General features: G+C 38.8%; 1 protein-coding gene across 3 annotated transcripts in view; it reads right to left on the minus strand.

The window, feature by feature from the left end:
• The window catches only part of LOC130913246 (versican core protein-like), a 70,051-nt gene that overhangs the window by 39,143 nt on the left and 5,369 nt on the right, over window positions 1-25,539 (minus strand). Inside the window, exons 1-6 of one of the 3 annotated variants that reach the window (XM_057831706.1) lie at window positions 21,653-21,786; window positions 18,604-18,667; window positions 11,914-12,294; window positions 9,362-9,536; window positions 9,133-9,260; window positions 3,619-3,912 (exon numbers count right to left, since the gene is read on the minus strand). In XM_057831706.1, coding sequence (XP_057687689.1) covers window positions 3,619-3,912; window positions 9,133-9,260; window positions 9,362-9,536; window positions 11,914-12,294; window positions 18,604-18,667 — 1,042 coding nt within the window. In that variant the 5' untranslated portion in view covers window positions 21,653-21,786. Of the gene's footprint in view, window positions 1-3,618; window positions 3,913-9,132; window positions 9,261-9,361; window positions 9,537-11,913; window positions 12,295-18,603; window positions 18,668-21,652; window positions 21,787-25,539 lie in introns of those variants that run through there. The other 2 variants (XM_057831707.1, XM_057831708.1) reach the window with 2 other exon arrangements.

Genomic DNA, 25,539 nt, shown 5'->3' on the forward strand with positions numbered 1-25,539 from the left:
GTAAATATATTATTTTTAAATTTATATATTTTTAGAAAATACTATAAATCTTCCTTTGTCAGATCGTTAAATTATTTATTTATTTTTACTTTTATTTAAATTTTCAATAAAAAAAAAAAACTGCATGCATCCTCTTTTGAATTTCTAAATTGAAAACCAAAACGGAAAAAAAAAAAAAAAAAAAAAAAAAATATATATATATATATATATATATATATATATATATATATATATATATTTTTTTTTTTTTTTTTTTTTAAACCTGTCCTGTTCAGCTGTTTGACACAGACAATGGAAGTCTAAGTGCCCGGATTCTGAACAGTTTTAATGTTTCACATTGAGAGTCTGACATACTCCCATTGTGATCATTCAAAATACCTTTTTATTATGACAAAGCAGCGAACAGGAAGGGATTAAGGGGGGACAGAAGAAAAGAAATACAAGAGAAGAAGGAAAAGAAACACATACACAAACAACAACTAGAAATACATTGAACATCTAAACTAGTTACTAATATGCTGGTGCTATCGTCAGCGAGATGTACAGTGCCTTGCAAAAGTATTCGGCCCCCTTGAACCTTGCAACCTTTCGCCACATTTCAGGCTTCAAACATAAAGATATAAAATTTTAATTTTTTGTCAAGAATCAACAACAAGTGGGACACAGTCGTGAAGTGGAACAACATTTATTGGATAATTTAAACTTTTTTAACAAATAAAAAACTGAAAAGTGGGGCGTGCAATATTATTCGGCCCCCTTGCGTTAATACTTTGTAGCGCCACCTTTTGCTCCAATTACAGCTGCAAGTCGCTTGGGGTATGTTTCTATCAGTTTTGCACTTCGAGAGACTGACATTCTTGCCCATTCTTCCTTGCAAAACAGCTCGAGCTCGGTGAGGTTGGATGGAGAGTGTTTGTGAACAGCAGTCTTCAGCTCTTTCCACAGATTCTCGATTGGATTCAGGTCTGGACTTTGACTTGGCCATTCTAACACCTGGATACGTTTATTTTTGAACCATTCCATTGTAGATTTGGCTTTATGTTTTGGATCATTGTCCTGTTGGAAGATAAATCTCCGTCCCAGTCTCAGGTCTTGTGCAGATACCAACAGGTTTTCTTCCAGAATGTTCCTGTATTTGGCTGCATCCATCTTCCCGTCAATTTTAACCATCTTCCCTGTCCCTGCTGAAGAAAAGCAGGCCCAAACCATGATGCTGCCACCACCATGTTTGACAGTGGGGATGGTGTGTTCAGGGTGATGAGCTGTGTTGCTTTTACGCCAAACATATCGTTTTGCATTGTGGCCAAAAAGTTCAATTTTGGTTTCATCTGACCAGACCATGCGCAGCCCATCCCTCCTCCCGCAGCCCAGCAAAGGAGCCATCGTCCCCCCCGGGGACCCAGGGTGGTCCCCCGGGCCACCCGCGCACCCTTCAACTGGCCTTCAGGGATGGCAGGAGGGGACGCATCACCAACCCCACGCCTACACCCACCCCCGCCCGCCCACCCGGGCCACGAGCCACAGCCGCAGCCCCCCAACTGGCACAGCATGCCACGGGACCCCCAGCGGTCCACCAAGCCCCAGGCAAGGCAGGGTCCCCCGCCGGTGCAGGCGACACCCCGCTGATACACCGGCGCCCAGCCAGCGACCCGCGACGGAGCGCAGGGCGGATGCCCAGCCAGAGAAGAGAGGGGAAGGCGGAGGCAGGAGAACGCCCAGGAACTGCCACGGGGCGATGCAAGATCGGAGACCCGACCCCCCAACCTACTCCTGCGGCCGGCAGCCGAGGCAGAGGGGAAAAAATATTTTAAATATTCTCTTAATTTTTTAATAAAACTAAATGTCTTATATTTTAAAGTTTACTGCTTCAAAACAAAACTATACTGTGATTTTTTTTTTTGTCAATGAATCGTTTGAAGACTTTGCTGACATGACAATTCTGCAAATCTTCTTTTCGAGCCTCTCGATAGCAAATTCTCCCTTGAATTTTTCATTTTCAAATTAATTTACATTTGTCTTTTCAATGAAAAAAGTAAAAACTGAATAATTTCTATTTACATAAAAGTTGAAATCAAAATCAGTGAATACACTCACTTTTTAGAATTGTTTTTAATTGCAATCATTTGTCGATTGAAATATGAAATGAACAAATATGCTATATAGAAACTATATTTAAAAAAGAAAAAAAAAATAATAATAAATAAATAAATAATTAAAAAAAAAAAAAAAAAAAGCAATTCACGCTTTTATAAGCTCAAGGCTGGACTACTGCATTTCACTTTATGTTGGTCTTCCCAAGTCCTCTATTTCTCGTCTGCAACTTGTTCAAAATGCTGCTGCTCGATTTTTAACCGGTACACCTGGACGTGAACATATTACCCCCGTTCTATCGTTGCTCTACTGGCTTCCAGTTCATTTTATAACTGATTTCAAACTTTTACTGTTTGTTTTCAATTATATTAATGGCCAGGCTCCTTCTTATTTATCGGAGATTTTAACCCTTCGTAACTCTGGCAGGAGTCTTTCTTTGTCCTTACGGCTGCCTTGTTTAGCAAGTTCCGGGGTCGAGACTTAAACAGTGGGGAGATCGAGCTTTTGCTATTGCTTCCCCCAGGTTGTGGAATAGCCTGCCCCCTGAAATCCGCACCATTACCAATTTTGGCCTTTAAAATCACGGTTAAAGACCCACTTTTTTAGACTCGCTTTTTCTCCAGAATAGGGTAGTCTGGTTTTATTTCTTAAGAGTTTTAATGCTTTCGAATTTTATTTGTTTTATTGTTTTATTTGCTGTTTTGACTTTTATCACGATGCATTGCTTTTGTTTTTTTTTTCTCTCTTAATGTCATTGTATAGTACTTTCATGCCTTTTATTTATAACGAACCACATTTGTCGTTGTTATAAAGCACTTTGAGGACCTTTCAGGTTTTTGTAAAGGGCTATAGAAATAAATTTGTTTGATTTTGATTGATATATTTGAGTTTTATTTTAGTGAGAAACATGAAGTCGACAAACGTGATTTATTATCGAGAGGCCACACAAAATGACATGGCAGGCCGTGGTCCGGCCCCAGGGCCTTCAGTTTGACACCCTTGCAATAGGTTGTTATAGGCCTGAAGGAGTAGAAGGAAACATTGAAAAGCTCCTGAAAAAATGTCCATTAATCCTCCTTTTAAATTGGCCGTTGCGGCCAATAATTGTTAGGTAAACAGTTTGTCACTAGTACCTCTCTCCTTGGCCAATTTCTGCAGCAACAGAAATAGATTGTGTTAGAAAAAAAGAGCTTTGATACAGTGAGGTCAACTGGACAACGTGAGGAATTGTTAAATGAAGAATATTATTCATTAATGCTGACCTTACTGAAAAGGAGTTATCAGAAACTGACAAAATGTGTCAAAATAGAGTAAACTGTTTGGTACCTTCAATGGGAATGTATAGGTGGGGAAGGGAAAGGGTGCGGACTGAATACAAAATGAGATCATCGTCTGGACAGTTTTACAAAAACGTCTGAGCCTTCAATCCTGGTTTTCAATGTCGCCAAACATTAACGCATGGTGTAGTAAGCAACATCCCACAGGTAACACCATGTTCCATGTCACTCATCAACATGACAGGCTCACCTTTGAAACAGTAAGCGCCGAGCCGAGTCGTCGGTTCTGGGAATCCACTTTGGTTCTTGTAGCGATACATAGTCCGAACCCCCAGCAGGCCTCCCCCACACTGGATTTTGGGTACAGCAACAGGATATCGTGCACTGCCGTCCGAAAGCCAGCCGTAGTCACACTTGTCGAGACCTCGCCGCCAAGCAGCGTGAAGCTGACCGGGTGTTGCAAGTTCGCTATCCCTCCTCTGACATTCTTGCTTAGCTTCCTCAAAAGTCATTTTCTGGGACACGGGGGCGTAAAATACGTCACCTGGAATGAAGTTGACAAATAGGAACAAAAGGTTAAGAGAGCCAGCACAAGTGCTTCACGTGGACCATGGTCTTAACAACTTTGACAGTCCAGCTCATGTTAGAGACGGACGCAGTAATACTTTAGCTGCCTTTGATGGTGATAGATATCCAATCCATTTGAACTGGGACAGACTAGCAGCGATCGAATGATCCTCCAAAATGGATTGAATGTATATCGTCGTCAATAGCAACCAATATGTTAATTGACTAAATAAGATTAAAGCTGTTAGAACAGCAGATTGTTATCGTATTTCCTTAGTTTGAGTATTATAAGTAGTACTATGATAGTTAGTGTGTGTGGTCAATGTTTTTTTTTTTTTTTTTTAAAAGCACATTTTTAGAGCTACAGCGGATCATCTATGGCCGGCTTTAATTCTGATTACAATCCTGATCAGAATAAAAATACTTCATGTACACACCCCCGTTTGGGATATTCTAACCCAGAGTTATCCAACTCTGGTCCTCGAGAGCCCTACCCAGCTTGTTTTGCATGTCTCCCTCCTTTAACACACCTGAATCAAATGATCAGCTCATTCGCAAGCTCTGCAGGAGCCTGATAACGATCCTGATTAATTGAGTCAGGAGTGTTGGAGGAGGGAGACATAGGAAACAAGCTGGATAGGGGCTATCGAGGACCAGAGTTGGATACCCCTGTTCTAACCCGATCCTGTCATGTTTGTGTTCTCAGTTGTTCTTATTTCATTCCAGCATCTGAGTGAGCTGGATGGGCGGGGTCATTCTACGCACCTGTGATGGAGTAGGCTGTATTTAAAGTTCGTATGACACCAAAAAAAGCATGTTTATTTCATATTTCATGCGGTGTTTTATGCTTCTGAATGAAATGGACCGCTTGGATGTGTGTAGAAGCGATTGTTCTATATATTAATTTTTTTAATCGCGCGCCATGAAAATGAGTTACTTCCGGCTCCAGTCTCGGGTTTAGGACAAATGCGAATGTGACGTAACCCGGGTCAGCATCTCACAATACAGCATTGCTTTATAGCATGCAGCTGATTTTGCGGATTAATTCGTTTATTTTTCACATCACGCCAGCCAAACGGCTGCAGGCTTTTGTAACTGCGCCAGGGAGAGACGTGTGAGCCTGTTTGGGTTTCAGAAAGTTCCAGTTCACCCCGAGATCGGCCAAAACAAGTGTGCGACAACTGTGGGACCATTGGACTTAGGAGGAAGTGAGTAAACATCGTGTTTTGTATTAAGTCAAATACTGGGATCATGGTACACTTTTTAATACGGAGGTGGCTTGCATTTTGTGGCTGACATGCTCCTTGTCAACCGAGAATGCCACTCGGCCGACGACCGGTGGCTTGTCGCACATCCCACCGCCGGGAGAGCACTATAGTCGGCTTATTGCCCACTTTGTGTGCCCAGTGTTCTGTCAAATTTTCCACCCGATCAGAAATTGCAACTTTGGCACTTTAAGGACGCCTGTGTCTATCAGCTGTGTCGGAAGATTGCCTTGCTTACCGCTGTGTGTGCCCTCATCTTCGTGCTCGAAGACGTTTCCTACGGTTGTGTCCTAGATTGATCAATTTGATTTTGCGCTATTTTTCCTGTTGGCCTTTGTGCTCCCTTGGTTGTACTTTGTTATATTCACATATTTTTTGGCGTGCTCCCTCAGTTGTACTTTGTTATACTCACATATGTTTGGTGTGCTCCCTTGGTTGTACTTTTTATTAGATACAAACCTGTTCGCTATTCCTGGTCTTTTAGTCTGTGATTGAGATCCACATAAACGTCTTGCCATTCATCACAGATCCAGCCCTCTGGATCAGGGGCGGAACTTAGGGGGGTGTTGGAGCTGCGACCGCACCCCGGCCCAATTCACATTTGATCCGCCACTGAACTGGTCCATATTTGAGACAGAAGCCCCTTTCAGACATACGCTGAACTCTGTTTAAATCCCAGGATTTATATGGTAGCACTTATGTCTAAAAGCAATTCGATTGACACGGAGATTAACCAGGTCGTATCCTAGTATAATGTCCAGGATTTACCCGGGATGTGGCATGTGTGGAAGCAGCTGTTTAATTCCCGTGTCACAGAGCGAAGGCTGATGACATAAATATCATGGCGGGTCGATCTTCATTTCCTCTTTCGTCACAGTAAGACCAAAAAGGAAAACTGGAAATTAAACTGGAAACATAACGAAATGAAATTGCTACTGGATCGTAGAGCCGAAGAAGAGACAGTCCATCATCCATCTTTAGAAGTGTGTGGTTTATTTTGTTGCCAATGCCGAACAAAAATGACATAATGGCCGGGTTGTAAAATCCCGCCAACCGCCCTCCCCGCACAGAGAGCATCGAGTCGCCAATATGGGACAAGTCTGAAAGTGTCCAACCTGGGTTATTTCTGGGACATCTCCCCATGTCTGAAAGCCATTCCACGAGTAAATCCCATGTCACCTTACACGGGAATTTACCGGGATATATGTGTGAAAGGGGCTAGAGATATTATAAGATCTAGAAATTGTTGACATATCTGATAGTCGAAAAAAATGGGAAAATACGCTAAGTAACATAAACTTTTAATGTAGAAATGGATGCGGCGATGTATTTTTTTACACTGAATTCTTTTTCTACTACTTTTTCCGGTATATTCTGTCAATCTGCGCATGTCAAATTAATTTGTTCCGACAAAAAGTGTGATGTCTGACTGTCCATGAAAACAGTAGATTATATTAATCCGAATGCTGATCGGAATGCAGAAATGTTTATATATGTAAACGTGGCAGTGCTTGAATTATAGATCTGACACAATGGCATTCACTGTACTCTACAGTTGTTCAACTTTCAACTTTTACTTTATTAGTCATTTGCAGAGGGTATAATGGATAAAATGCCCCAAAACCAACAGGAAGTGACACCAAATCAACAGGAACTCACCCGGAAATACCCCCAAATCAAAAAGACGAAGGTCCGAAAAAACAACAAGAAATGATCTAAAAATCACAGGAAGTTACCCTTAAGTAGGGATGGGAATCGAAATCCGATTCCAATTCGGAACCGGTTCCGAGTGTTTCGAGGCCTCGACATCACAATGAAAAAGCCTTAACGATCCCTTTAACGATTCCTAAAGACGCGTATTGCGTCGTGACGTGTGTTGTTGTCCAGACGCATCAAACTAGCATGGCGCCAAGAACCAATCGCTCCAAAGTTTGACTACACTTCACCAGGAAAGAGTGTGAAAATGAAAGGTTACGACGGGTAAGCACGAGCATTGCAGCCATAAACATAACAATGACAGCACGTAGGTTCAAACGCTCGAAAGTGTGTCTTCACTTCACGAGGAAAAATTACAACAAAGCGACTTGCAGTCATTGCAAGGTGGAGATAACTGCATCGGGAGGGAATACGACTGCGCTGTCCTCACAGAGAGGCTAAGGCTCAGTCCTGGCTATAATAAAAGAAAAAAAAGTCCCGGCTATACAGCTAGCTAAACTCCCAAATGACTCTGCAGAAGACGTTGGTATAATTTGCTGACTTTATTCAACCATCACTTGAAGAGTGAAACTAAGAATAGAAATGAAACAAATCAATTTCGTCCCCAATAACAAACAGGTTTGCATCAACGTAAATCAGCGATGATTAGCTGCTAATAACAGTATGGTTAGCATTCGTTCGCTAGCATTAGCACATCGTTCAAACCACTACACAACTGGATTTAATTGTCCGATCGCGAGTGGAAACACAACAACAACAACACAAAAGATGATACATACAGGCGTTGCCTCTGTAGATATTAACATTAACAAAGAACGTAGGCTCGTAGAAGTGTTTCCCTCTCTCACTTCGCTCGCTCACTCGCTTGGATGCGGCATTTCTTCGGGTGCCCAAACTGCGGCCCGCGGCCCAAATACGGCCCGCCTCCACATTTGGTCCGGCCATTTTGAATTTTTTTTTTTTCTCAATCGTGTTATTTATTTCCTGGCCTTTTTCCTTGAAGAATTCAGAGAGGGTTATTTGGTTATTATCTATTTAATTAATAGTGTTTTTATTATTAATTATTATTATTATATTATTATTTTTATTTTATTTACTTTCATTCCGTGAAGAATCCAGAAAGGGTTATTTGATTGTGGCTTTCTGCCTTCTTTCTTCTTCTTGTGTATTTGCCACTTATTGCCACAGTTAACATTGAGGCTTTGGGCCTCTTTTGATCTCGTTGTGAGTTTGTAAGGTTGTGACTTCTCATTAAACAAACTCGATGCCGATCAAAACGGTTGTTCTTTTTCCCCAAATTAGAATCGATAAGAGAATCGATAAAGAATCGAATCGTTAAGCAATATCGATAATGGAATCGGAATCGTAAAAATCCTATCAATTCCCATCCCTACCCTTAAGTATCTCAAAATGAATGAAATGAAAGTGCCGCAAAATGAGGTCATTACCTGCAGTTGACAACGATAAACGTCAAATTCACTTATACTGGAAGGACTGGCTGCGAATGCTCATCAGTGCTTTTGACAGGCGCTCAGCATCCAATCCATTTTGACTCCCAGTCAAATTAGATAGGACATCAAGCGCCGTCAATGGCAACCAGTGAGTTAACTTATTATGAGATCTAATTGCCATAAATGAGGCTCGCAAACCAAAATCAGTTTGAACAAATTCATGTTCATTTTGAGATTTCATGTCTGATTTTCACCACAATGATAAATCAGTCACTATAAAATGTTAAAACCGACATCATGAGGTTCACAGCCAAAGGAAAATGCATGAATTGTGTGTCTCCTTCTCGAGTTTTGTTTTCTAACACCCCCTTGCGCATCTGTTCTCACTAATGACAAAAATGACATTCCAAATGAGCGTATTTGTATTTGTACTGCTTAATTATCCTCATATACGCAATATGAGAGTTAAACAATAGAAATACCAGCGAGATGAATAACCGAAAGGTGACTGGGCTTTAGCTCAAAGACTTAAAGCGTCATTAAGAGGCTGTGTTGAGAGCTGAATTGAGCTTGTCAGCAGTAAGAGTCTGGAACATGAGTGATAAGAAAAACACTGAGGGAAGATTAGCAGAAGCAATGCCAGATACTTTTACAACACCATTAGCACATTTCTTTTTTTATTGACCTACCACTAGGGAGAGTAAGTGTTGGTTTTCTTAGTATGTTTTGGGGAAAGCTTTGCTAGAACGTTTGATTGTGTCTCACCATAAAGTTTATCCACATAGCAGTACACATCATATGTCTCTGTAGGTTTCCTGGTTCCATATGACCTGACACCAGGTTTAGTCCGTAGATTGCCGTAGCAACCCGTTCTGGGCTTTAGGATTGGATATCTATGTATAAACACAGGATGGAAGATTTATTATACATCTGATTTGTGGGAAAATGCAATTAAATGTAATGGTTTACTAGACAGATTTAAATCACAACACACCTTACTGTCTGGTCAGCAATCCAGCCGGCATCACACTGATCAAAACCATCCTCGTATGCTGCTTTCAGTTGGTCGTACGTAGCGATGGTGGCGTCGATGTTGCGGCAAGCTTCAACCGCCTTCTCGTAGTCTAACGTGTACCTGCTGGTGTTGGCACGGTAGTGAAAGACGACCCCTGGATGGAAAAACAAAATAATTTAATATTTGTGCTCAGAAAGTTGAACAATAATTGATGTGTTTTTTTTTTTTTTTCATCTTTAATTTGCAAAATCTGAAACACTGCAATAAAACAAGACGATGCAAGAAAAATGTCATGACCTAGACTACCTTCACCACAAAAAAGCGTAAAGAACACACCCAAAAGGAAAGAAGTTGTCAATGAATCAGTGATTGTTAACCACCACAAATCGTAATGACACAATAATCCCACCCTTGTTTTCTACATCCCCCCAAAATGAGTTGCAGCTCTAAGTGAAAACACATTGTAGATCATGACTTTTGGCTTGCTAGGATTGTTCAAATATCATGTACATAATCCTATCTTGTTTATTAGTGATGATAGGTACTGTAAAGAGAAAGGGAAGGCAAATTTTTCAATAAATGTCTCCACGAGTGGTATGCATAAATACAGTTAAGTATTTAACTTTTGAAATACATTTGGATTTTTTATGGACAACCAGTATTGTTTTTAAACATGTTTTGAGATAGCATTGCCCACAAGTGAGTGTTTTTGGTTATTTTAAAGAACCTTTTTGTTGTTGTTGTTTTTTTTATAAACTAAAACCTACGATATTTAAACCTTTATAGGGCAAGTGACTATTTTTGGTCAAATACGTATATACATGTGTGTAACAGTATTTTGTATTCGTCCCTTACCATCACGGATTGGTGCACACACTCAGATGGCAAATACGTTTGAGTAAAAAAAAAAAAAAAAAAAGAAGTCCATGTCACAGTTAGTTCTCCTCCACTCCAGTGGGTGGTAGAGGTAATATGCCTAAACCAACAACCAACACTATGGGAAAAGGAAGACAAACTCGCTACTAAGAAAGTTATAGCGAATGTACAGAGTGGGAACTATCAAATGTAGTATTACTAACACTTTTCAAAGTGTATTTATTTTAATTTTTCAAATCAGGAAATGTTAATTTTGCTCTAGCTCTAAGCTGAAGAAATCATAACACTCAGTATTTTTTTTTTAACTATTTCAAGAAGTGCTTTTTCATTGTTGGAACAATTTGCACTTTTTACTTTATCTTAGCCATTACAAAAATATGTATAATGTGGGACTGTATGCTCTCTGGTAATGGTTTACGGTCAACTGTGTGTAATCCAACATGGTAGTGTCTTATTTTTATTTAAAAAAAGAAAAAGGAAAAAAAAGGGAAAAAAAAGCTACCAAGCTTGAGAGTGCTACTCCTGACTTTTAACTGTTACCTGAGTCGATCCCTACATAAAAGGGAATGAAGTCTATTTTTGCACATAAACTACGGATTAAAGAATGCTAGTACGAGGAAAATACATATTTACAAGTTTGAGGTTTTCTTCCATTTATTTCACACTTTAATAAGAGCTGCTTTTTAGTTGTAGCCAATAGAACACACTTTAACTTTCAAATGCTGTGATGAAAAAAAAGCCTTGTTTTTCCTGTTGTACCGAACTGCGACCCCCGTACCGATGTACGTATCAGACCGCTAATGCCTAAAACCCATATATATGTGCATATATATTAAGTGACATGGAAAATGGATGAATGTAATGTAAATGAATGAACGTATACAATCATTATTGTTTGTTTGTTTATGTTTTTTAATAACAATTTGAATATAATTTAAAAACTAATACAATGTTAATGAAAACGAAATTGATCAAGTTAAAGTGACTAAAAACAGAAATAACCTAAGACTGGCTGTGAATGCTCACGTTTCAGTGATATTGGCGGAGCTATTACAGTCCTAGTGCAGTCAATGACTAAGGGTTAAAAAAATATTTGTGTCATAATTTGTGCATAAAACGTTTAATTGCAATTTGGTGTTTCACTATGGTTGTTCTAGATGATCTGCTTATATTGCATCAAATTTTGGGGTCAACTCAACCCAAATCAAGTTTCATCACTGCAGAGAAATGTCAAATGATACACTCTTAAAAAGAAATTGGTCAAGTCTACTAATATATATACATATACTGTATATTATAATTTTTATGGAAAACAAAATGAACAAAAAGATACGAGTTAAAACTCAACATTTGAAGTAAACATGGACATAATCTTAAGTCAATATGTTACAAGTTGCCACAAGCAGGAATTAAATCCAGGCCTCCACAATGCCAGCGGAGTGCATAGACGACTGAGCTAAACACAAAGTAGCCAGGATTTTCTTTTAAAAGCATCGGGAGGGAGGCTAAGGCTAAATTAACAAACCTGTCACTTCAAGTTTTAATGCAAGTTAATTTAACTCATTTAATCAAGTTTATGACCTTTATTTCTACCTAAAATCTTAAATTAGCATGACTAATATGTTTTTTTTTTTTTTACAGTATAACCTTCTTACCATCAACATTGAGATTAACTGTATCTCTGGTGTCCTCAATGCCGAACATGACCTCACAGCGATACGTGCCCGCATCACTAGCGCGCAACTTGACCATCGTCAACGAGGCGTCCCCCACATCCTCAGGGTGACTGGGCACTGATACTCGGTTCCTGTAGCCGGAGCCAATTTTGATGACCCCGTTTTGTGCCACTAACACGGTTGATTCCACATCTCCCTTTATTTTGGTCCATTTGATGCGTAAGTAGTCTATAGAAGAAAGGACGCTGGCATTCGGGTTGACCGGTGACGAGGTTGGAATAGTGGAGAAGAAACAGGGAAGGTTAACCATCCCGGAGAGGGACCCAGTGACTGGCTTGATGATTGACAATGTGTTGGCGACTGAAAGGAAAAATTAAACAAAATGGATTAATGCACATTCATCAAAATATGGTTATACTGTAGTATTTCCCTTAAAGGTGCCATATGTAAGAATTGTACTTCAATTATTCATTAAATGGCCCTAACATTTTACTAGACATTAAAAAAAAAAAAAACACACACATTTTTTGCAAATACTCCTGACACAGTTCTTAATGGCAAAGCCTATATTGTTCCAATTTTTAAAAGTTGTTTGTCAGCCGTTAAAAAATGTTATTGTTTTGATTCTGTGTTTATGACAGATTTCCCACCCTCTTCTAATCAGCCAATTGCAGAGTTGCCAGAGCTCCATAATCTATAGGCTACTCAAACTAAGGCTGCTATAACTCTTATAAATAGTCCTAACAACGACGTCAATCACTTAGAGCAAAATAAAAACTTGTCACAGATCTCAAACGAGTCATGACAACACAAAAATAAGCCAAGGATATCAATGTCAGATGCCTTCAATCAATGGAGAGATCTGAAAATGAAGAAAAAGTTGACGAGAAACGTCAAAATTGCATGATTTTTGCCTCCAGAGGCAATGTACTTTTAGTAGTTTTCTGATCATGACTTTTTAACCGATATTCCGATATTGTCCAACTCGAAAAATCCAGATACCGACGTATTTGGTCGTGGACCTGACTTATAATGGCTAATTATATTGTGATCCCCGACTGGATGCTTTAATAATGATAAATGTAACAACTTCAAGGTTTTCAAAATAAAAAATCTCTGAAAAAAAAAAGAGAACAACTTCAACTGAAGTTAGAGAAAATGTGCCTACATTGCACCACTATATTTATTGTTGAAATCAAAATAGTGCAAACATCAATTTTTTTTAAATTTTTTTTTTTTACTTCTTCTTCTTCTTCATTTTCAGAAAATGTGCCTACATTGCACCACTATATTTATTGTTGAAATCAAAATAGTGCAAACATCAATTTTTTGTTTGGTTTTTTTTTTTACTTTTTTTTGGCTCAAGTGTAAGTGCATATTGCCAATAAGGCACTGTCATATGCATATTGGCCCAAATCCAATAATGAAACCCGATGTCGATATTATCCGCTATCATTTTAAAATGCTTTAATCGGCCGATATAATCGACTACCCGATAATATTGTACAACTCTATTTTTGAGTTTTCCTATATTACTTTCTTGCACTGTAAAGTCATATTTGGAATATGAACAAAGCTAGCACGGCGATGCTACAAGTATTGACTGGGGGCAAAGATACTGTCTTTCTCATGTTGTTCGGCAATTCAAATTAAAATGTATTGAAGAATAAAATCGTCTTTGTGGATGCTGTCAATGTATTACCAAACGAGATACAGTATTTCTTTGCCAGTGTGCTTACTGTATATGGCGGAAAATACTCAGGTGACTTGAAGTTCCGCTCTGAGACCTTCAATTTCGCCAACTTTCAAAATTGTCCGAAATGCATGTGTGATACATCATTGGAAAGCTTAAAATCTCAATTTTCTGGGGGAACAAAAATTTTGAACAGGAAGGCATTTAAAAAAAAAAAAATTTTTTAAACAGCAAAAACCTAATTGGAGGCGAGAACACGCGAGAGCAGAATTAAAGACGCCACGATTTTAACGAGATATTATCGCGTACTTACCTTGTTTCGATCCAAAAACTCCATGTAGCATGTTTCACCAAGTGTTAAGACACAGCTGTGAATGGCCACAGCCTGTTTTCGGGGGGATTTTATGGGTGAAACATGGTGATAAAACAAGGGTCGCGATGCAGAAATCACAGACAACAAGGAGTGGTTGAGCTTTTCTTTTCCATATAGTTACCCTTTTAAATGTTATTTTTCAATTTTTTTTGTTTGGATCGATTATTTATCATCTAACATATCGGGGAAAATGCGACAATAATAACAAAAAATACAATTAAGCGATAGTTATGAGGTAGATATCCCGTGACTTTTTTACAGACGCCAAAATTTTCATTGTGACGTAATTCGTTTAAAAGTTTAAAATATGCGAGTGAATAATTTTTTAAAGTCGTTTTTTTTTCTTAACTAAAATTTATACATCAATTAATGATTCTAAGCTAAAAATGACAGACATTTTCAATGATAAATATAATTACATACCTTCTTTTTATGGTTAAGTTTAAACAAAGGAGGTTGCGCGACGTCTGTAAACGGGGGTTTTCAGGGTAAAACGGACAAATTAAAAATAGTTCGGAGGCTTAGTGCACCATGAATCTACTATGGCAGCATATAGACATGTTGTTCTATTGAGCACAACAGTTCTTTTGGCTTAAAATATAGCAGTTTATTTTAAAGAGGGGTGCAAGAGCAGAAACTGCTTTTTCAGCCTTGTCTGTGTTTTCCGCCATATGTTGAGAAAAGTAGTTCCACCTCCAGTCACGGCTATAGAAACTACCCTGGAGCTCGTAACATAGTAAATCAACAATAATTGATTTGTGCATCAACTTAACCCGGGTGCATATTGAACCTATTATATTTAAAGACTGTCGCATGTACACATTTATTTTTGGGATGTAGTAGTTTGTCGACTACACATGCTGTATGTTGACATGATGATTGCTAACGTGTAGTTTGTTAGCATCTGTCTTTTCTGATTGAAATTGTTATGCACTTCAATATTTTCATCCTGGTTACAGTACCACTTTTTAACCACCAGTCTTGTATATGGCTCCTTTAATACACTAAATATAGGATGACGGCTAGAACAGTATGTAGCCTGTGTAAGTCAATCTTCAACCTTCAACCACCCAAACTCTCAGTAAAATCATGGGTCTGAAAATTACCTTTGGAAAGTTGCGCCTCATCCTTTGAATTATGCCCAACTGAATGTAGACTATACTACACACTTGAGTGATGTGCCTGAAATGGACTAAAGTATCACTATTTTTCTGCGATTGGAAATCTAAATAGCAGATGTGTGTTTATTTTATTTGTAGCACGTTTTTGGGTCCAATGCACTTTTCCAGCTAAAATGTCCAGCCCAGAGTCAGTGGCGGAATCAATGTGAACAGAGCACGGGTGCGATGAGCCCCCCGAGCTTCTCCATATAACTGGCCAAGGCAGAGATATTTTAACACTTTAAACACTATACTACAGCTCTGTGCATCATTTTACCTTTCTGTTTGACCCCCCTCCCTTTGCCCAACCACGCCCACAGTTCTGCCCCTGCCCAGAGTAATGTATCGTGATTTATACTGTATATGAGCCGATTAATCACATTTGTTATTTATTTTAACTAACTCTTTGTTCTGAACCAGACAGGGTGACTGTTACTTGCTCCTGTTGACTGAATCTCAGTCTACTTCCGAGTTAGGAGGCAGAGGACACATCAGACAGAAAACCAAACACAACATGGCAACAGGCTGAATCACGCTGACTCATGTGGTGAGGATGGAATTCACTTTTTTTCTTCTCAAAAGGGGTTGTGAGTGGAGGTAAGCAGGGTCGGGGGTGCAATGAAGAGGAATAATGTAGGGAATGCTCTGGAAACAGCGGTGGGACTGCCTTCCAGGCATGAGTGTGCGAGTTTTAACATAGGGCCTTATTAGGATGAGAGTTGAAACCAGCTGTTATTTCCAGACTGGGAACTGGCTCTAATTGAAAGGTGTCCCTCCGTCGTTAGAGACAGGACAGAGACCAGGGGCCAAGAAGAGCCTCGGGGGCCAACAGGGCCCCCAGGTGCAAAGGTCTTAAGATGCATTATCACCTTGAGAAATAGCTCACAGGTTGGGTTTAAAGTAGCTTAATTTGATGTCAAGTTGGTTGGAGCAGGAACATTTGTAATTAACGTTTTAAAAACTCCTTTGATATACAGTATATATTTAAAAAAAAAAAAAAAAAAAAAAAATTAAAAAGAAATAAGACAAAAATCTATTAAAAGATTTAAAAACGAGGATTTTTAACAGTTTAAACTATTTTAATATCGCTATACTATTCATTCATTCATGCATTTTTCATGACGCTTATCCTTACATTGATTATCAAAACTAGAGTTGTCCCTTAATGAGTTTTTAACCGATAACCAATATCCCGATATTGTCCAAAAATCTGATACCGATATACGCCATCGTGGACTTATTACATATTACGTCTAATTGTATTGTGATGCCCCACTGGATACTTCAGTAATGATAAGTAATTGGTAATGGTAACTTCAAGGTTGTCCAAATAAATATTCTGTGAAAAATAAAACAACAACTTTAACGGAAGTCATGGGAAAAACTGCCTATTGCACCACTATATTCATTATTGAAATCAAAATAGTTCAAACATATTTTTTTTTTATCAAGTGTAAGTGCAAAACTGCCAATAAGGCACTTATTCTGTCCTCAATGTGTGTGTGGGTACACAAATTGACAGATAACGAGCAAATCAGGCTCGAAAGAGCAGCCAGACTCTGGGGTAAAGTTAAACTGCTTTAAATGTGGACATCTTTCTCTTGACACGAGCACTGATACTATTTTTGTAAAATTGAAAACAACAAAACATTGTGTCAATAATATGAAATAAAGTCCCAAAATAAAGCAAACTATACACCACGTGTCAATTTGAATAGTTACCGGTAGTACGGCTTGCAAGCAATTTAATAATATAACCACATTTTACCACAAATGTAAACAAAACAAAATATACACATCTCCAATGTATTACACAAAACGAAATATACACATCTCCAATTTACTACACAATGCTCAGGAATATAAAACAAAGAAAGAATATAACTTGCAAGCGATGCTTGCATAAGGCACATGCAGCATGCTGAAATGGCAAGAACTACTATTGTACATTGGCTGCAGACGTTAGCTCGTCCATTTACCTCTATCTATTCGCAATGAGCTCGCATTGACATTTGATGACGTCAGCAGAAAGTGCTGCACCGTATCAAAACTAATTACACCTAAGTGCCAGCAAGGGGACGGTGAAACACCAAAACACAAACAGGCAATAAGAGGACATGACAGCACTGCCATAAGCATATTGTCCCAAAACCGATCATGAGAAACCAATGTCGATATTAGCCGATATTGTTTGAAAATGCTTTTATCAGAACAAGTTTCATCAAAATAGCTGTCAATTCATTTTAGTTATCGATTTGTCAACTAGTCAATTAGTCGTGGCAGCCCTAGTTTAACTGCCATTAACAGCAAATGATCGCTGTTGACCCTCCCAGTCAAAATAGATTGGCCGTCTAACTATCATCAATGGTAGTCAAATTAGTAAAATATTCAGTAAATGGGTAGGCCAACAAAGATTAATTTGACCCCACTCAATCTACAGTATTTTTTTTTTTAATTTACAAATTATTTTATCCCACAGGGCAAGTTGAACCGCTTATGAAGGTGGTTTTGCCCACGGGCTATATCAGGGGTCAGCAACCTTGGATACTGAAAGAGCCATTTTGACCATCTCCCACCAAAAAGATAATATCAGGAGCCACAGTTTAATTTTAACGAACTACAACAGAACAAAACATGTTGAGTTTATCTATAGTTTACCTAGAGAGGGCCAAATATTCTATTTTTGGTATTAGAACAGCACCATAGAATTATGTTTGAAAAAATTACAATCTAATTCAGATTTAAATGAAATAGTTTTCTTTGATATGTGTGTTTGGCTTGACAGTTGCCAGGTAATAAATCATTTTAAAACCATGAACTCATTGGCTGCCATTGACAGCGATATAATCCAATCAGTCAAAAGTGGGAGGGGTGGCTTCTTCACATGGATTGGACGTCTACTAGTGTTAAACTAATTTAATTTCAGTTCACAGCATAAGCATGACAAAACTTTGCAACATTACTATTAAAAATCAGTGCATTTACATTCAAATGAAGTAATAGCTAGGATATTTCACAAACGATTTTGAAAAGATCATTTGATCAATGTCAAACTTTCTGTTGTTTACTCAGTGTTTGCTCGGTTGGTCGTCTAGCATCATCAATTCATCAATGGCACTGAAATAGTTAACTTTCAAAGTCACAAAGGTACAGCAGAAGGATAAAAGAGCTACACATAAAATACAGTATATACAGTGGGGAGAACAAGTATTGGATACATTGCCAATGGGTTTTCCCATTGTGAGTGTATCAAATACTTGTTCTCCCCACTGCATATATACATATGTATGTATACACAACCAATACTATATATATAATGTATATATACTGTAAGCCATTGCTGGACACACATCACTCAGTTGGATGTGACCTTGTCAGAATGTTTCCGAGAGAAAGAAGATAGTGTGGGAAAAGAGCATTTAGGAAGCTCATTTCAAACCTACCGTTTGCAGTGGCAACTTCACAGAGACAATATAACCACAGGATCTGCTTTATATTTAGTAACATCTGTTGACAGAAAAAAATAAATGAGCATTTAGAAACAGAAGCATTTGTTCTTGTTTTTTGTGGGGTTTTTCACGTGTTATTCTCATTCATAATTATGAACAGACTCGCTTACAGTTAGAAATATGAGTTAGTAGCTTACTTGAGAAGCCTAGTATTTTTGCTATACCTATAAAGACCAGAGCCTTTCGGCAACCAAATTACCAGATGACGACTCTGCTGGCTACAATTAGCCTTCTTTGTTGAATAAATATGATGGATTAGCTAACGACTTTGTTCCATAACTCCACAAACAAAGAAAAAAAACTGGCTCAAATGCAACAGAATGGTGTTTCGTTTAGTGTTTTGGGAAAAAGTGTGTTTTAAAACTGCAATTTGAGTGGAAAGCAGGCATTGGTTCTGTAGTAGGGATGGGAACTTCTGGGAGGCTCACGATACGATACGGTTTGCGATACAAGGCTCACGATAACGATGATCTGACAATATGGCGATGTAACACTTATTGATGCATGAGTCAGGAAATTATCCTAAATATATTTAACTATAAAAGTAACAAACTGAAAAACAAGCATTTTCATCCTTTTGCTGTGAATTGAATTGAGTTCCTCACTAGTAGACGCCCAATTTACTTGAACTGGGAGGGTGGCAGCGAAAAAACATTCATTAATTTACTGGCAACCCTCTCACTTCAAACCAACTGGACGTCTACTGTGGTCAGTGGCTGCCAATTAGTTAGTTTTGGGGCATTTCTGAGTCAGGTTGTGTTGATTTTTGTTTACACAACAGGAAGCGACCCGGGAATCTCCTCATATGAATAGGCAGTGACTCAAACCCAGCTGTAAGTGATCTGTAATTTGATTTTATCTCATTTCCTGTTGATTTTGGGGCATTTCAGAGTCACTTCGTGTTGATTTTGAGGCATTCAAGGGTCACTGCCTGTAGATATTGGGTGACTTCCTGTTGATTTTGGGGCATTTCATGGTCATTTCCTGTTGATTTGGGGCATTCCATGGTCACCTTCTGTTCATATTTGGCCGCTTTCTGTTGATTTGGCGGAATTTCGGAATCACTTCCAGTTAATTTTGAGGCATTTGAAGATCACTTCCTGTTGGTATCGGGTCACTTTGATGGGAAATCAATAAGAGTCAATAGAAGTTTTTGTGCTATTGAAATGAATGGGAAATTTTGGCCATTAGAAATGAATGAGTATGTTTTAGCAAATACTGAATAGAACTTTCGTGTCCCTTAGCATCCTGACTTTTTTATGTAACTATGTGATTTGGACAAATATTGTAAGACAAGTAGTGTAGTGAAATTTCAGTTTTTTTTCTAAAAACCTGCGTTTTTGGGCAAGCAGTCTTTTTTTTGGGGGGGGGGGGGGGGGGGTGAGCCCGTGTCCCATGAGAAATCCGATCCTTTTCGTGTATGAACGGGGTTGTTAGGTCAAACGGTTTTGGCTGAGAAGAAACGCCATTGAAAAAAACAGGAATATTATAGAATGGTTGATTTTGCATTACATGCACATACAATCAAATATACTTTTATAGATTTCCACAGTCAACATGGGATTCAGAAGGAGACCATCATTGAAATTTCGTCAGGAAGAAAAACAAGTTTCACACCGCTGTCCAAAGGCTTCTTATGGGGTCAAACTGCTGCACTGATATCCCCCAATACACCCACCCAGCACGCACGCACACCCACACATGCATCCTCATTCACACTGTTTCAACACGAGTGGCAAGGTGATGGAGCAGTCAAATGCTGCTATAAATCAATTCATAAAATGACAGCGGGTAAAAATATAAATAACAATAATATTTATGTCTTTTTAAGTTTAGAGCATAGCAATATGTAATTCCTTATACAGTGGCTACCATTGACAGCGATAGATGTCCAATCCATTTTGATGGGGAGAGGTTGGCAGTGATCCACTGTCAATGGCACGGAAAGATTAGCATTCACAGCCAGTCCTCACAGTTTAAAGAAATTGGTCATCTATAATAAATGCCAATGGTTGGCAATTAGTTAAAATAGCGTTATTGATCATGTTCCATCAATACAAAAAGTAGGCTCGCTCCCCTTTTCCATTGCACATTCTGTCATCTTTGGGACGTTCAAGTTAAATTTTGGTAGCACGAAAAGTTAGTATAGACTAAGTGTTAATCCTTTTAACCCTTACAGGGAACTAATGTACCTTATTGACTGTTCTATACGTCCAATACATTTTGGCTGCGAATGAACCAATTTCATTCATTCGCCCCTCCTAGATTTCCAATCCATTTTGACTGGGAAGCGCGAATGAACAAATTTCATTTAATCCTCGCCTCCCAGTCAAAATATATTGGACGTCTAGCACTGTCAATGGCACTGAAAGATGATCATTAACGATCAGTCCTCCCAGTTTAAATGAATTGGAAGCAATGTGTTAAATACTATTCAAAAAGACAATCTACTTTAAAACATTACTTGAGACCAGAACCAGTGTGTATTTATTTTATTCATTTCAATTCCATAGTTACTTTTTATTAACACTGTATTATCAATGTGATTGTAATTATATAAAAATAGTATAAGCATGTTTCATTCGTAAAAATGGAATATTAATTACTAATATTTGCTTTTTTAATTACCAAAAATAGTCACCTGCTCTATTAAGTGTCAACTTTTAAATAGCTTTCCACTGTCCCTGAAAGGATTAATAAGTGAAAAATAAATCATGATCACTAAACATCAACGCGCAATACACTTCAAACTCGCCTGCCTCTTTTGTTCAACATGCGCACCAGTATCGGGTTAAACGAGGACATCACAGCATCATAGGGTGGTTCCCTAGAAATACTATCAATGATTTCCTCCAGTTCAATTTGTTTTAACGAACAATGAAAAAAACATTCGTTTGTGCAGTGTTTTAAAAAAAAGTGACTTTGTTGTTGTTTTAAGACCGATTTAATTATAAACACCATTACAAAAACTAATAATACTTACGGTGAAGCTGTTTATTCCTTAAAATGCCCAAATATCTCTTTAAATCCAGTAAATCCCAGTGCGTAACGTACGTGCGTAAAGAGACACAAACGCGCCCGCTCCAGATTTTCTCTCTCCACTCCGAGATTGGTCGCGCGTGTGGACGGAGCGACAACCAACCGACAAACTGACTCGAGTCCAACGCACGCTGTTATTTCCTTGCTTTGGGAGAGGAGGGGCAGGAAAGTGCACGTCTGAAAGTGAATGAGACACCTTAGAGAGGGAGGGGGTCATTTCATTTGGCTCCGGGCCCCCATCATGAGCCAATCACTCCACTTTTCCAGGTAACCCATCCTCTCACCCAGGACACCATTTTTATGGGTTGCAACTTGCACGTAAAACAAATGGGAGACGTTGCCAGAACTTTTCTGTCGCCTTCTCCCCTTGTAAAGTTTTAAACAAGCATGCACAAAAAAGGGAAACTTGCATTTGCTCCTGCCAAGGATCGAAAATCTAGTTTGCCAACTCCCCGAAAAAAAAAAAAGGGACACCTCATTGGTAGAGCCGGCCAGGTAGCCCGATAACCGTCCCCTTAATCATTTATTTGCATGTGAAAAGTGATTTTAGAAAGAATATTCCTAATTGTAATATTGTGATATTTTTTCCTCTGAATTAGGTACATCTTTGAGTGATATAAGCACATGAAAAAACAGTTATCAGCAATGTATTTTTAATACAAAATATGGTACAGTAGAATAAAATTCACAAATGTCCTGCCAAATTTAAAATTGTATAATTTAACCCTTAACGTCCTGAGTCTTTTGTTGTGCGAGTGTTTTTTGCCTTTTTTTTCAGACTGTACTTTTTAAAACATAGTGGTATTAAAAAGTATGAACATTTTGGAATCATAAAATTACTATCAAATATGATCTGATCTTTGTCAAAATCACACAGATGTAAAAACAGTGTCTGCTTAACCTAACCACCCAAACATTTATAGGCTTTCATATTTTAATGAGGATAACACGCAAACAATGACAGGGGGGCATAACAGAAAATAATTGAGAAGCACTGGCCTAAGGAGACTTAAAGAGCAATTGAAACCAATTTTTAGCTGAAAATTTAAGTCAGGTGTGTGCCCAATCACTGATGAGTGGTTTAAAGCTGGCCTGCCCACTATAAAACATACCTGGTAAGAATTCTCTTGATGAGAAGCATTGTCTGGTGGTGTTCATCGTGGCTCGGTCAAAAGAACTGTCTGAAGACTTGCGATCAAGGATTGTTGATTTGTATAAAGCTGGGAAAGGATACAAAACCATGTCTAAAAGTCTGTTCATAGATCGACAGTCAGAGAAGTTGTCTACAAATGGAGAGAGTTTGGCACTATTGCTTCCCTCCCATGGAGTGGCCTTCCACCAAAGATGATGCCAAAAGTTCAGCGCAGAACACGCAAAGGTAAAAAAGAACTTTAGAGCAGGGGTCCCCAATGACCGGGCCGCGGACCGGTACCGGTCCGTGGCGCATTTGGTACCGGGCCGCGCAGAAATAATAAATAATTTATTAACGACTGCATTCTGGCCAATTGACTTTGGCCTGTGCCGCTTAACACACCAATATCCCTGTCTACTCTAGATATACAACTACAGGATAGGAGGTCGTCATAGAAATGCATTGATTGGGCTGTTAACACTAAATCTCGTTTTGTATATCTATGCGCGCTTGGACTCGATAATAACGTATGATGTAGGTCGTCGCCAATCACATTTCTTCCCGGAAATAATTAGCCCCCACACTAGAATGACTGAATAACAGACGTCTTTGGACAGACTTTTTACGGGGAAAAGGGAACCTGACGAGCCAGAAGATGTGCCTACAACCTCTAAGAAAACAAAATTTATGCTACTTCCCAATCACTAAAGACCCACGAACTGCGAAGGAGTGAATTCGTGACCCGTATGTGAATAAACAGAGTGATTCGAGCATGTCTGTGGAACAGGAATATCAGCTTGTAGAGATCGCAAATCACGGCGACTTAAACGTACATTTGAGACAACAACTCTACCGAAGTTCTGGATTAAAGTCATTTCGGAATATCCTGACATCGCTAAGAGCGCGCTGAAAACTGTGCTACAATTTCCAACATCGTGTATTTGTGATGCTAGCTTCTCTCACTCTCCCATCTCGAGTCGGGACCATCTCGTCTCAATGAAACAAACTCAGGCCTCCCACTGATTCAGCGGGTGAGTTGTATTTTTTCCCTGCACTTAACACGACGGGGCTAAAAACAAATGCTATTTTATATTTGCTGTATTTTTCTGCCGCACATTGCCGGTGTTCTGACAAAGTTGGCATGCGCGTAACGTTAAAAACGACCGTGAATGAAGTGATTCCACAGTACACACTACAAACTTTCTTTAAAGAAAGGAATATTAACTTACATTTGCCATGTTAGGTGCACACAACAACTGCACGTAGCCCTCTCACTCAACGACTTCGCCGTGTCGTTAAGCATTAATTTACGCCATTTCCGTGTTGCACATGTATGTTTATGATGTAAATAGTTTTTTAGCACCATTGGATAACATTGAGAGTCCAACTGAATATAAAAGAGGGCTTTTTTTCACCGCCACAAAAGCTTTGGGAGCAAAATTTTATAAGGGTGCAAAATTTGACAGGACACCGGTCCGTGGAAAAAAAGACCCAAATCACACCGGTCCGTGGTGCAAAAAAGGTTGGGGACCCCTGCTTTAGAGTGTATACTAAAGACTTACAGAAATCACTGGCAGTCCAAAATTTATGAGCACACATCAACTATATGCAAATATATGGCCAAGAATGGTGTTCATGGGAGGACTGCTCGGAGGAAGCCACTGCTGTCTAAAAAAAAAAAAAAAAAAAAAAAAAAAACATTGTTGCTCGTTTAATGTTTGCAAAAAGGCACTTCGACACTCCGCAGAGGTTTTGGCAAAATATTTTGTGGACTGATGAAACCAAAGTTGAATTGTTTGGGAGTAACACACAACGTCATGTGTGGAGGAAAAAAGGAACAGCTCACCAACATCAACACCTCATCCCCATCATGAAGCATGGTGGAGGGAGCATCATGTTTTGGGGGTGTTTTGCTGCCTCGGGGCCTGAACAACTTGCAATAATTAATAAAAGAATGAATTCAAAAGTTAATCAGGATGTTTTGCAGGAAAACTTGAGGTCATCTGTCCGACAGTTGAAGCTAAAAAAGAGGACTGATGCTGCAACAAGACAATGATTCAAAACACAGAAGAAAATTAACTTCAGAATGGTTTCAGAAGACCACAATACACGTTTTGGAGTGGCCAAGTCAAAGTCCAGACTTTAACACCATTGAGATGCTTTGACATGACCTAAAGACAGCGATTCATGCCAGACATCCCAGGAATCTGACTGAACTATAGCAGTTTTGTCGAGAAGAATGGGCCAAGATTAGTCCTGATCGATGTGGCAGACTGATCTGAAGCTGCAGGAAGTGTCTGGTTGAAGTTATTGCTGCCAAAGGGGGGGGGGGGGGGGGGTCACAAAAAATTAAATGTGATGGTTCACTTTCTTATTTTCCACCTTCTGTCATTGCATACTATCCTCATTAAAATATGAAAACCTATACATGTTTGGTTGGTATTATTTAAAGCACTTTTTTGTTTTCCATCTGTGCGATTTTGACTAACATCAGATCACATTTGATGATTTTATGCAGAAATGTGAGAAATTCCGAAAGGTTAAGATACGTTTTCATACCACTGTAAGTGTAAACATACTCCGAGGTACACTTATTTTTAACAACTTAGTTACGTTCAAAGTCCCTCCAGCAATAACATTTTCACAAATGATCACTCCAAATATGTGGAAATATGAATGAAATTGACAGAAGACAAAAT

The sequence above is a fragment of the Corythoichthys intestinalis genome, chromosome 3 (genome assembly GCF_030265065.1).
Source record: "Corythoichthys intestinalis isolate RoL2023-P3 chromosome 3, ASM3026506v1, whole genome shotgun sequence".
In the NCBI taxonomy this organism is placed as follows: domain Eukaryota; kingdom Metazoa; phylum Chordata; class Actinopteri; order Syngnathiformes; family Syngnathidae; genus Corythoichthys; species Corythoichthys intestinalis.